Source organism: Cydia strobilella, chromosome 2 (assembly GCF_947568885.1).
Source record: "Cydia strobilella chromosome 2, ilCydStro3.1, whole genome shotgun sequence".
Classification (NCBI taxonomy): domain Eukaryota; kingdom Metazoa; phylum Arthropoda; class Insecta; order Lepidoptera; family Tortricidae; genus Cydia; species Cydia strobilella.
This window is the reverse complement of record NC_086042.1, coordinates 12,942,792-12,956,069: the sequence shown is the minus strand read 5'-3', so window position 1 is coordinate 12,956,069 and position 13,278 is coordinate 12,942,792. Positions and strand designations below refer to the sequence as shown.

At 36.2% G+C, this 13,278-nt stretch overlaps 1 protein-coding gene across 1 annotated transcript in view; it reads left to right on the top strand.

The window, feature by feature from the left end:
* The first annotated feature begins 2,759 nt into the window (after positions 1–2,759).
* The window catches only part of LOC134752462 (neuropeptide SIFamide receptor-like), a 157,643-nt gene continuing 147,124 nt past the window's right edge, over positions 2,760–13,278 (top strand). Inside the window, exon 1 of the mRNA XM_063688160.1 lies at positions 2,760–3,450. Coding sequence (XP_063544230.1) covers positions 2,907–3,450 — 544 coding nt within the window. The 5' untranslated portion in view covers positions 2,760–2,906. The remainder of the gene's footprint in view (positions 3,451–13,278) is intronic.

Genomic DNA, 13,278 nt, shown 5'->3' with positions numbered 1-13,278 from the left:
CTTTAATAATAACGGACCCGAGTGCTCCTGAGATCTATATCCCCATGCACGCATGCCTTATAAATGACCGGACTCGAAAGCCCCGAGAGTTTTAAAACGGAGGTACACATAATAATAACAATAAATCCGTTTATTTAAAGACAACATAGGTCCAACACAAAGTGAATTTAATGTTCATCAAATATTTACTATAGTTTACGTATATGATGGTAGCTCTGATATTTAAATTGTAACCAATCCCGCGATACAGGCATTGCCTAGTGCGGAGACCCCTGGTATATCAGTAATCTTTAGCTGAAATTAATTATCTTTATTCTTCTTATTCTTATTCTATATTTTTGTTTAGTGTATGTGTGCTATGACCTATTAAAAAATAATAAGTTTTTGGCAAAAATTTCATTTTTGGTACACGCTTTTTTCTCTGACTATACTTTTTTTTCCACAGCCAACTAATACTTATCGAGAGAAATCTAAAAACCCCAAACACAATTAGGTTGCGTTGTTTCATCACAGAGTTCCTATTACCAATTTCTAGCAGTAGTAGGCTTGTTATAAACTTGAAACCTGATCGTGTTCAAAGTCCATTACGTGACCTTTCTCACAAGTGCAAACACGACTATGATACGATATTCCATCATGGAATGCCAGTGCCTATCTTCCTTGAAACCTAATCGTGGTCAAAGTTCATTACAAGACTTTTCTTACAAATCCAAACAGCTATGATACGATGTTCCATTATGAAGTTCCAGTTCATATCTTCCGGCTCCATCATCAGATCAGTTCGACAGTACCATATTATTGTATTGTCATCAGAACTCCATACAGCTGCCAATTTTCATGACGCTACGATCCTTGGAAGATGGTTAAATTAGTTATTTTAGATTCCATTACATAGTTACATACAGGTTGACCTAATAAAAGCGTGTTAATAAGAAATGTACTTACACCCAGCTGCAAAAGTGCATATCCAGTTTATGAATGAATTACTTTTGCTGCTATACAAAATAATATAGGTAAACGGATATAATTCGCGCTTAAGGGGCCCACTGATTACCAGTCCGCTGGACGATATCAGCCTGTCAAGTAAAATAAAAAGTAGACAGTTCCGAACAACTGACAGGCCAGAGATTGCAGGCGGACTGGTAATCAGTGGACCCCTTTAGCTGTGATTTAGCCTGAAGTAACCCCCGCGTACACGGTTTATCCAAGCATCTTTAAACGTTGTTAGAGCAACTACTTGACTTAACACACGCAATCTACGGCTATCCTTTTCTAAAAACCATATGGTTATTACTAGAGCCCGTACATTTCATGTGCCTTTGACGCAAAAATTACGTAATTTAACATACAGGGAGTTTTTATGTATTATTTATAAGAACACTACATATTTAGATAAGTAATCTGTTGACGCGTGGAAAAATAAATACTTGTTACTTAAAATACACTCAAAAATAAAAAAATATGTATTTAATAAACTAACAATCTGTTAGGTATTTAGTTGAGTGACAATAAAATGAAAGTCAGACGTTTCTGTACTGATTGTCAAAAATCTGATATGAAGGATGTTGACAAATTTTTAAATATTACGAAAATACTAATTGGAATCATACTCTATGTAGCGTGACGTCATTTTTCCATCAACGGCATGACATGTACGGGCCCTGGTTATTACAATCTTTATTTTATATTTTATGCACATTCAATTTTTTTTTTCATTTAACATCGACATTTGTGCTTAACTCTATAGCTTTCTAGTATTAAGGGCCACTTGCGCGATGCCCGTCCCAGGGTTAGCCAACTAACTGTAAGTTAACCGTTTATACAGTACAATTTAATCATGTACCTGTATAAATGGTTAATTCCGAGTTAGTTGGCTAACCCTGGAACGCGCAAGTGCCCCTATGAGTCTCTATGCCGCGAACTGCCAGTCGGAAATTGCAAGTCTATGAGAGTTCCATATTGACAACAAAGTCCATTAAATCTATGGGCCATATCAGCGAACTATATTTTTTTTTCTAATTTTTTAAGCGACTCGAATGCACGTCGATGCTATAATTATACCGTATTTTACGCTTATGAGCATATTGACTTTGTCTTTTATGAAATAAATTTTTTTATGATTAAATATATAATCGTTTTTGTTATGTTTGCTGTAAAGAAGTTTTATGTTACACGTTAAATAAGCTGTACTAAAGTGTAAACATTTGAGTTTAGTAATTATTGTAAATCTTGTTTTTTCTAGTTACAAACATCAACCCAGGCCCTCTTTTTAACGTGGCAGACGGTCCAAGCCGTAGTTGACCCGACTACTCACTCAGAAGAAATGCCGGACGTTAGCTTGTAGAAATAAAAAAATCCTAGAATGTCATGGCATAGAAGTTATAGGTTGAAAATTGAAATTTCCCCTCAATGCTCCATTTGGATTGATCACTTTGTATATCAATACTCGTATCATTGTTATCATTGTCAACTCGGAGTTTTTCTGCACTTAACAACGCGCTAACTGCATTCGGCGAGGCTCAAATTTGATTATGGGTCACTGTGATTAAAATTCATGAAATGCTAACGGTTTTCCATGAATTTGCGACCTTCTGAGCCTTAAGCCGTCAAATTAAAGAAAATCAAACTCTATAACGTGTTTAATAGAAGTGATCTACAATGCTTAATACGTGGGTTGGTTTTTAGCCGAAATGCACATGCGTCGTTTCCGAGCGGGCCTACGCCGTAGAGGCTACGCTCAGACGGCGCTCGACCGCCGCTACACACGCGCGTAGACCCTCTACGACCCAATGCGCGAACACTTTGAAACTTTCGTATTTTTCTATGGCATAGAATTTTCGTTTAGTGCTGTGATGTTTCTTTACTGACGTTCAGTGTTTTGTGTAAGATATGACTTAATTTAAAATATGGCTCCTTTAAGAATATCAGCAGGTGATTTCTTTACGAACGATGTAAGCGAGTTCTTCAACTTCTCAACTCAGCATCCAAGTCACGAGACTCGCCACGGCCGACATAGGAATCACTCTCACCCACATCATTCAAAAAATCATATTGTGGACGTTTTATCAAATTCTATAATGGAAGTTTTAAATACTAAATTTGTGCCAGAGAACAGTGTGCTACCGGATCTGGAGCCGTTATCCAATCATATGGACATGGACCGTCATCATCCATTGAAGATGAACATTACGATGAACAGGTCTGATTTCGGTGTGATGAATGAGGAGGTGATGTACCGCCACAATGGAATAATGACGGCAGTGTACTGTGCCGCGTATTTGCTCGTGTTCGTGGTTGGGTTGATCGGGAACTGTTTCGTGATCGCGGTGGTGTATCGCTCGCCGCGGATGAGAACTGTCACCAACTTCTTTATCGTGAACTTGGCCGTGGCTGATATTCTGGTGATCGTGTTTTGTCTACCCGCTACGCTGATGTCCAACATTTTTGTTCGTGAGTACTGTTTTCTTCATTATATTTTTTAACATTGTTGAATTTATTAGAAATTTTCTTTTGCTATTTATATAGTTTTTAGGGTTCCGTACGTAAAGGGCAAAAACGGGACCCTATTACTAAGACTCCGGTGTCTGTATGTCTATCTGTCTGTCTGTCCGTCTGTCGCCAGGCTGTAACTCACGAACCGTGATAGCTAGACAGTTGAAATTTTCACAGATGGATGTATGTATTTCTGTTGCCGCTATAACAACAAATACTAAAAAAAGAAATAAATATTTCAGTGGGGCTCCCATACAACAAACGTGATTTTTTTGCCGTTTTTTTGCGTAATGGTATTTTATTTTATTTTATTTATTTGGGGCATCAACAGGCAATACAAAAATTAATACAAAGCATAGTGAACAGAAAACATAGCCAATAACAGATGTCCACAAAAGTACAGCTAACATGCAATAACTAAGTGGAAACAAGAGAATACAAAAAAGAAGGGAGTAAAAAAGCATTCTATAAAAACTAGATATGGCTTGCATAACATGTGTATGTGTGTATGGAACCCTTCGTGCGCGAGGCCGACTTGCACTTGGCCGGTTTTTTTTGTTTGTTTTGTATTCAAGTAGGTATGTAGTATAGGCAGAAGCTAGATCAGAATACAAAATTACAAGTTGTGTTTTTTTTTACTATCCTTTTACCCCAATCAGCACTAACCACATACATAATGGGAAAACTATAATTACGGTGGTAGGCTACGTCGTAACACTACGAGCCTAGCTTAGCGGTGAATAAGTTAACCAACTGTTTACATAACATGACAACGGGGATAAACCTTTTATAAATCTTATTTTAGCTGTGGTTTCACGTAATGACATGTTAATTTGAGGCGTTTGTCGAAATTGCTCCAGAAATGGAGAATTAATTCTCGAATAATAATATCTTGTTCCGTTGCCAACGGGATATTGAAATGGGTTAATTTTTGGGTAAGTTGAATATGATCAAATTATTTTTTATATCGACTTAATGAGATACTGACGACTCGATTAAAACCATTTTATGGTATGAACTTGAAATATGAAACCAATATTTTTTAATTCCAATAACAAAGAGTTAATCGAATATCCAACCCAGGGGTTTTTATGACTATTACTTGGAGGTAGTCGTGGATGGAGGGAGATAAAAATATTAAATAGTTCATATTTAGTGCATTGTTTTGTGTTTATTCATTTTTAAAATAATGCTAAGGCTAAAAAAGGTTTTGTCAAGTGGGGCATTATCAAACCATTTATAATAAGTAGTATGCATCCATAACACTTGGAGCTCTCCTCGTATTTACATATATTAAAGAGATTGCGTTGAGCTTGTTAGAGGCAGTTAGAATTATCTTCTCCATTTATGTAAATGTTGTTACTAAGATTTAATTTCGTATGACATTTTACAAGTTATTATTCAAAGTTAATATCAAATCAAACTTCCAGTGATAAATTAATGTTTAACAGAGAGCAGTGCTTGTCTTTAGTACAAGACAATTTTAAATACACTATAAGCGCCACTTGCACCATTACACTAACCCGGGGTTAACCGGTTAAACCGTTAACCCAGTGTCAATTGTACTGGTAACCATGGTAACTCCAGGTTTAACCGGTTAACCCCGGGTTAGTGAATGGTGCAAGTGGCCCTTACTCTAATAAGTGTAGTCTAGGGCGTAATGAATTGGTTTTTCTATAAGAAAGTGTACATTTCAGTTTGACGACACGTCGTATTAATAATGATTGATTTTCAGAAAACAAATAAATGTCTTACCTACTTTTATTTACCGAATTTGTCCTTAAACGGGTCTCCACTTACAATTTGACACCGGGTTAACGGTTTAACCGGTTAACCCCGGGTTAGTGGGATGGTGCAAGTAGCGCTAAAAGATTTGTCAAAAATGTTAGTTGTCAAGTTTTATTAAGTAAGTATTCTGGGCAAATGCAGTGTGTTAATCCAATACGGGCAAGAAATAAAACCAGATATAAAATTAATCCGTGTAGTATTCAATAAAAGGTTTTTTTTTAAGTGACACTTAATTATGACCCCGTATTTTTTGAAAATTTATCGGGAAGCAATATACTGCAAACATTATGAGACATAGCAAGACATGACATGACATTACGACATACGAGCTTTTTATAGTAACTGCCAACAAGCGTTGACAGCTCATAACTTGTTTGTTGCTTTACATTGCGAGCCGAATTATTTTGTATGGTTAATATTTTAATTGTATTTCTAAGAAAAAAAAATCTCAATATACTTATTAAGGGGCCCACTGACTATCAGTCCGCCGGACGATATCGGCCTGTCAGTTGTTCGGAACTGTCAAATTTTTGTTCTAACTTGCCAGTTAGACCTGTCGGTCGATATCGTCCGGCGGACTGATAGTCAGTGGGCCCCTTTAGGTCCTATATGCTAACCACGGTTTAAATATTCGCCGGTATTGGATTTACACTGTATAATTTTCCTAAACGAGGTAGGTACCTTAAGAACAGTGCCTTGGAGATAGTGATGAATTGTTTTCATTTACAACTAGACAATCACAGATGAGTTGATATACTCTTGAGACAGAAAACCAGTTAGAGTTATATGCTCTTATAGTATAACGACCCTGTTACCTAAGTGTAGACTGACTGAGATTTTAGCGCTTTGAATACTGGGTTTTAGGGTTCCGTACCCAAAGGGTAAAAACGGGACCCTATTACTAAGACTCCGCTGTCCGTCTGTCTGTCCGTCTGTCTGTCACCAGGCTGTATCTCATGAACCGTGATAGCTACAGTTGAAATTTTCACAGATGATGTATTTCTGTTGCCGCTATAACAACAAATACTAAAAACAGGATAATATAAATATTTAAATGGGGCTCCCATACAACAAACGTGATTTTTTTGCTGTTTTTTTCTGTAATGGTGCGGAACCCTTCGTGCGCGAGTCCGACTCGCACTTGGCCGGTTTTTTTATATTATTTTGAGACACTGGTTTATTTTATTGTTTTTGATACACGACTGTTGGGCATACGCCTCTCCTAATCTCCTCAAAGCAGCCCGACTTGCTGCTTCTCTCCTCCAGAGTGGGCCTGCATTCTTTTTAATGTCATCCTCCCCACCTTTCTTCATAACGTCTTATTATTTTACACATACTAGTTTGTCTAGCTCTTTCTTGATGAAAGTATTTTACTATATACTTTTTATTTCTTATGCTCTGAAAGAGGGTCATTGTTGTTCTATGAGGTGTGACGAAAGTGATACGTTTCTGCACTAGAGCATTTTAATTTCAAAGTACGATTTTCTTATTTTTTTTACGATTTACAATTGAATGGATTCATTATACAATTTCCATTCTGATATTTAACACCTCATTTTATAAATAACGTTACTTTTACCTAAATTGTTAATTGAAATACCCTCAAGAAACACTAAAAGTTTATACTTTCGCTTTTAAACACATTTTAATTTCCTCATATTCGAAATGATAAGGAGAGTGTTTAACTCAAGTGAAAGGCATCATTTCAGCCTCGGACTATTGACGCTTTCACTGCGTTCGAGCGCCAAACTACCACGATGGAAATGAGTGCCTTTCATCCCTTGGTTAAGGTTAACAGTCTATATACTATTTAAATATGAGACTCGTAAAATAAGCCAATTGTGCATAACTCTATTAAAAAGTGCTTTTTATATTGATGCTTAATTTTGAAAAACTAATTTGCAATGACGAAATTCCCGATTTAAATGAAAGCTAACAAAAACAGACAAATTGACACCAAAAATTTACTTTTGTTTTAATAACATTTTCAGGCAGTAAGAGTTTGAAAGTTGTCTGGGACACCCTTTATTTAACGCGTTCTCGCAAGATATAAAATAAAAAGGCTGCTAAAGAATATGACAGGTCGATTGAAACTGCTCCCTGGAGTGGAACTGTGAGATAGGCGAGTTGTCTGCATTGCATTGGTAGGTATTTTACTTGAATCCGTTTTATACTTGGTCGTTTTGAGCCGATTAGGTTCATCAATTTCATCATTATTTTCTTCTCATTAACCGACTTCTTTACCCAGAAGGAGGAGGTTCTGTATTCAGTTGTAACATTTTTTTTCTGTACGTTCACAGATTACTCCGAGACCCGTGGTCCGATTTGAGTAATTATTTTTCTGGTCGAAAGAAGCTACCTTAAAGTTGGTCCCGTATTAATCTGATTCTGATCTGATGATGGGATCCATGAGGAATTAAAACAACTCCTCAATTTTTAAAGGAACGTGCATGATGATTTGGGTGTTTTCATTAGCAACTCGAGCATTTTCTCTCGAAAACCACCAATTTGATGAAGTGGACCTGATAATGATGATTGTTTTGATAATAATAATGATGATTTATTTAAATGTAGTGTGTTCAGCGAATACTCCGGCACCCTTGATCCGATTTGAGTTATTCTTTTTTTGTTTGAAAGAAGTTACCTCCAAGGTGTTTCCGTAATATTTTTGGTTCTGATCTGATGATGCAATCCATGAGGAATTGAGGGAACTCCTCAACTTTTAAAGGCACGTGTATGGGGACTTCGGTGTTTTCTAAAGTACCTCAAGCATTTCCTTCCGCCTTACCACGAGTTTCACACTACATATTTTCTAACGTTTTCGTAACTTACTTGTTATACATCTCGCTCGCACTAATAAGCCAGTACGAGCGAGATGCATAGAAAGTAAGTTACGCACACGTTAGCGAATATCTAAATGTCAAACTCGTGGTAAGGCTACTGATGATGAAGACCACGAAAGAAATGTGGAACTTCCCTCATATAATTCACCATCTCACCGAATAGGTTACATGTCCAATTCATTCTCCATTCAGGTAGCTCGCCTTTGAAACAGTCTCCCTGTTAAAATTAGACAGTCTCCAAATAAATTTGCTTTTAAAAAAGCTTTAAGTGAGGACTTTGCTGGCAGAATGGCAAATTCTTAGCGTCTATTTTGTTAGTTTCATCTGATTTCTTATGTATGTGTATGTATATGTATTTTTATATGTCTTTTTTTTACTTATATATGTAAGTATTATACCTATGTATTATTTATATTACTTGTATTTGTTTAGTTGTATGAGTTGTGTAAAAATACCTACTTTGTTTTGAAATTACAACATGATGTTGCACCGCCTACAAGTTATCTGCTTTGTCCGAAGGTTGACTGGTAGAGAATGCCTCGTAGCATTAAGTCCACCTTTTGTACATTTGTATTTTCTTTTGTGCAATAAAGATTAAAATAATAAATAATTGGGTGTATTATGATTTTTGATGTAGGTAGTGTAGGAAACGGCAGTGTGAGGGGTAGGTGTGAGAGGTGAAGGTAGAGGGTAGTGTTTGGAGGGTTTGCGGTTGGGTTTTGACGAGTCAGGGTTGAGGGGGTCGTGAGTTGATGGGTCGGGGACTGAGGGGTTGAGGGAGTTGAGGGATTGGGGGTTAGAGTTAGGAGTTAAGGGGTCTGAGGTTAGGCGTCGGGGAATGGCGGTTGAAGGGTTGGTGGTTTAGGGTCGAGGGGTTCAGTGATTAGGGGTTGATGTCCTGTGAGGTTGAGCGATCGGGGGGTTTGAGGGATTGGGTCAGTGGCGGGGCGGAGAATGATATGATATGATATGATATACAATATACAATTGCACTTAAAATTACACATGGTAAATTCTTAGGAATTTATATTGTGATTGTCGGTTTTTTACAATATGAATAAGTAATTGAATATGAAAAATAACAGAAATGGATTTAGTGTAGTGACAGGAATGATTTCCCACACGGACTCGAGGAAAATCTTGATTATTTATTAAAGTTTACGAATTTAGAGTTAAACATGATTATGTTTTTCATACATGCGTCACGCTCTTAAAATTAGAAAAATAAAAAATTTTTACAAAAAAAAATAAAGAAAACCGACTTCAAAAAGGATGAAGTATTATAATTTTTTGGATTCCGTATTTAAGTATATGCGTTCCCAACTGATGTGTTTGAAGTCGGTGCCAAGCCAAGTATGTAGTAACAATACCAGTAACAAATAATCAGTTTTATGTCTATAAATCCCATTACAACTGTACTAATATTATAAACGTGAAAGTAATTCTGTCTGCCTCTTTGTTACCTTTTCATGGCTAAACAACTGAACCGCTTTAGCTGAAATTTGGCATGAAGGTTCCTTGAATTGTTTTATATTTTTAAATGTAGTCCTCTGGATGGACTGGAAATCACTCAGTCCCAATCCCACGCTTGCGTGATATGGACTGTTCAAAAATTAGTAAGAAATGCTCTTTAAAAAATACGACGGCTAAAAACGCATTGGATTTACACTAATGTGCCGACAAACATGGTATGGACTGAGCCAAGAAGGTTCGACCGTGTGTTCTGAGATGTGTTCTTAGGTACGTACAGAAAGTTCATTCATTGTCACTGTGTAAGGCAATCCAATGTACATACTTATATAGCCGCATCCTTATCGAATCGTACAAAAATCACTATGAATCTATGGTTCAAAATTTGGCTTGGCACCGACTTCAAACATATTAGTTCGTAACGCATATACTTAAATACGGAACCCTAAAAATTATAATATGTTAATTCATCCTTTTTAAATTCGGTATTATTTTCTTCTTAAAAAGTTTTTATTGCACATGCACGTACATTCACATCAGGTAAAATGTTAAATTAAGTCCTTCATTTAAGTATAAATAATTTTTGAGATAGTAATTATTTTTATTTGTTGTACACCGAGTTCCAAGTTTTAAAGAGATCATATACTTAAAAACGGAACCCTAAAAATGATAATATTTTAATTCATCCTTTTTAAATTCGGTATTCTTTTCTTCTTAAAAAGTTTTTATTGCACATGCACATACATTCCCATCAGGTAAAATGTTAAATTAAGTCCTTCATTTAAGTGTAAATAATTTTCAAGATAGTAATTATTTTTATTTGTTGTACACCGAGTTCTAAGTTTTAAAGAGATGTTGAAAGAGATTGCAATAATACTACCCTTACATAAAGTCCGTAATGAATTCAGTCTACAAGTAGCGAGAGGGCGAGAGAGTTTTATGTGATGCGAATGGCAGACACACTTGCAATCCTTCGATAGGACTATTGAGATGTAGTTAAATGATAACGTTTGATTCTTGTAGAACGTTTCATTCAATTTAAATTGTTCGTGCTCATTTATCAAATCTTGAAAAGTGAGCACGAACAATTTATAATAAATTGTATATCAACGTTACACCAATTTCACTTATCCGAATTATCGGTATCTAATAATAATATTCGTCATACCTATATGTACATTGTACAAGACGACCATACGGTCATTGGAAGATCTGTGGACCTTGGGGCGTGCACACAAAAGTGAATAATTCCTTTGCTTATCCATGAATATTTTTATTTCATGGAAATAAAATTGTTAGACTATGTACCTACAACCAACAAACACCATTAGTGAAAGACCTTATTTACCTTACACGTGTAACCCATTCAAGGCATATCAATTGTAAACAATTTGACTATTAAATAAAAAGAAGAAGTTTAAGTTGTTGTAAGTAATGTGAGTGCATCAAATTCTTATTTGCTTCTTGTAACGTTTATTGTACTGCCTACTTTAAGGCCAATTCGAACGGACACTGACATCAAAATGATGTCATTTAGTTATCGTGCGTTTCGCTCGAACTTGTTCGTACATGTATTGGTGCGAGCAAGACGCACGATAGCTAAATTCCATCACTTAGATATCATTCTGATGTCAGTGTACCACTGTACCTACATTCGAATTGGCCTGGGAGTCCTGGCGCGGTGACCTATATAAGTACCTATATATCTTTGTAGTACTTCGATTATGTGTAAGAAAAAAATGTTTGAGGCCTTGGAAAGTATATGGTTGTCTTGGTAGGTATTTGGTTTTTACTTCTGATATAAGCAATAACTATTTTTGAGTGTTAAATTGGTATTTTTTGTATCAAGTCGTTGACTTCAAACTAAATTTTACTTAAGTAAACAGTGCTTTAGCAAGCAAAATAGATTAGGAGGTATGTTCAAATTTACATTGTGACCTATATCTAAATGATGTCAGTCGCCTGTGTGTCGCTCGCCCCAATACATGTACGGTCAAATACGAGCGAAATGCACGCGCAACTGACATCATTTAGACATCATTTTGATATCACAATGTAAGTTTGTATTGGCGTCGTCGTGTTTACAGATAATAAAAACTATTTTACTGATTATTACGCCATATTATGTAATTAAATAATTTTACGGTTTAGACTCACTTGTTTTAGTCACTCGCGCGACATGTTTCGGAGAGCCTAGGTCTCCTTTCTCAAGCACTAATAGTGCGAGCAGCGTTCACGAAGACCGTGTATTGCGTACTGCCGCTGCCGAGCGCCGAGAAAACCGGTTGGGGGAGGTCTTGCGCTATCGTTGTAGGCGGGCACAGTGGTGTGTTTGGGTTTGGGTCACCTAACACTTGTAGCGCCACACAGGACGAACTCACTATGTCCACTACACTGTCACAACACTCACCGGCATTCTGCTGAGGAATCACAGGCTTCCATGCTGGCGGCACAGCCCAGCCGCTATCCCGATTGAAATTAGGGCGCCGCCCAATCTCGATCGCTTCACGTATTTTACGTGGTACGTAGCATTTTTCTCGTACCAGTAATCTCGCCTTGTCAAACCGAAGATAGTACGACGCGCCTGTATCTAGGGCGTGCTCTGCCACTGCGGACTAAAACAAGTGAGTCTAAACCGTAAAATGATTTAATGTTAGTATGTCTTACAACAGTTTAAATTCCATATTATGTAATATTTATTTTATCTTAAGTTGGTCGTTTCTAAAACTTACGTCTGTGACTTTTCTCATTTTATCTCTGGGTGAAAAGAAGCTAGTACTTAATGTGCAAAAGTTTTTAGGATTAAAATCTAGTTAGAGCTTGCGAAAAGTGAAAACTGTTTTAAATAGAGTAGGTACATTGTGCTGTGCCTCGAAAAAAATGCAATGAAAGTTCGGACAGGATCCATATCATAGAGATAATATATGTCTACAATAAAAGGTTCATACTTACTTAAAGCACATAACGATGACACAAGAAAGCCACGTCGTGGTATAAATAAATATATAGTTCATTATAATTACTCTAACGACCTGTTAGGACGAGATCAAAGTCTAAACGAAATTTTCGAATAATTGTGCCCAAATGAGTTTAATTACGAGGGTTTGGCCCCAATTTGCTCACCTTTGTGAGAGACGTAAATTGTGAGTATTCACTTCCCGATATATATTTCATACATTTTAGTACCTTATTTACGAACGACATTATTTAAATGACAAAAAAGTTTTTTAAAGGTTGTCACTCATAAATTGCATGAGTATTTATCAATTCATTATCATATTAGTATATTCTGTACAAGCTTCCTGTAGGTATTACCTATTAATTGTCAGATATTTACCTAAAGTGGATTTTAATCATACGAGTTTTATTGATAACAGTCCAAGAGCGGTAGCCAACATACAACGGAAATAATACGGTAGAGTATCAATATTAACTGTAAATGAAAAATAAAATAAAATTAGCAATATTAGTGACAGTACAGGTGTAATAATACAGAGATAAAATTAGTTATAATTCGCAGTATGCTGATCTAAACGGATCCCTTTGTTTAACATAATTATTGAAAGTCTTAATGTAATGATTGTTAGATTATCATTAGTCATAATTAGGAAACTGTTGACTTTTCAGGAGTTTCGTAAGGTTATCCTATATATAGGTTAGGTTAAGTTTGTTTTATGGCAATTCT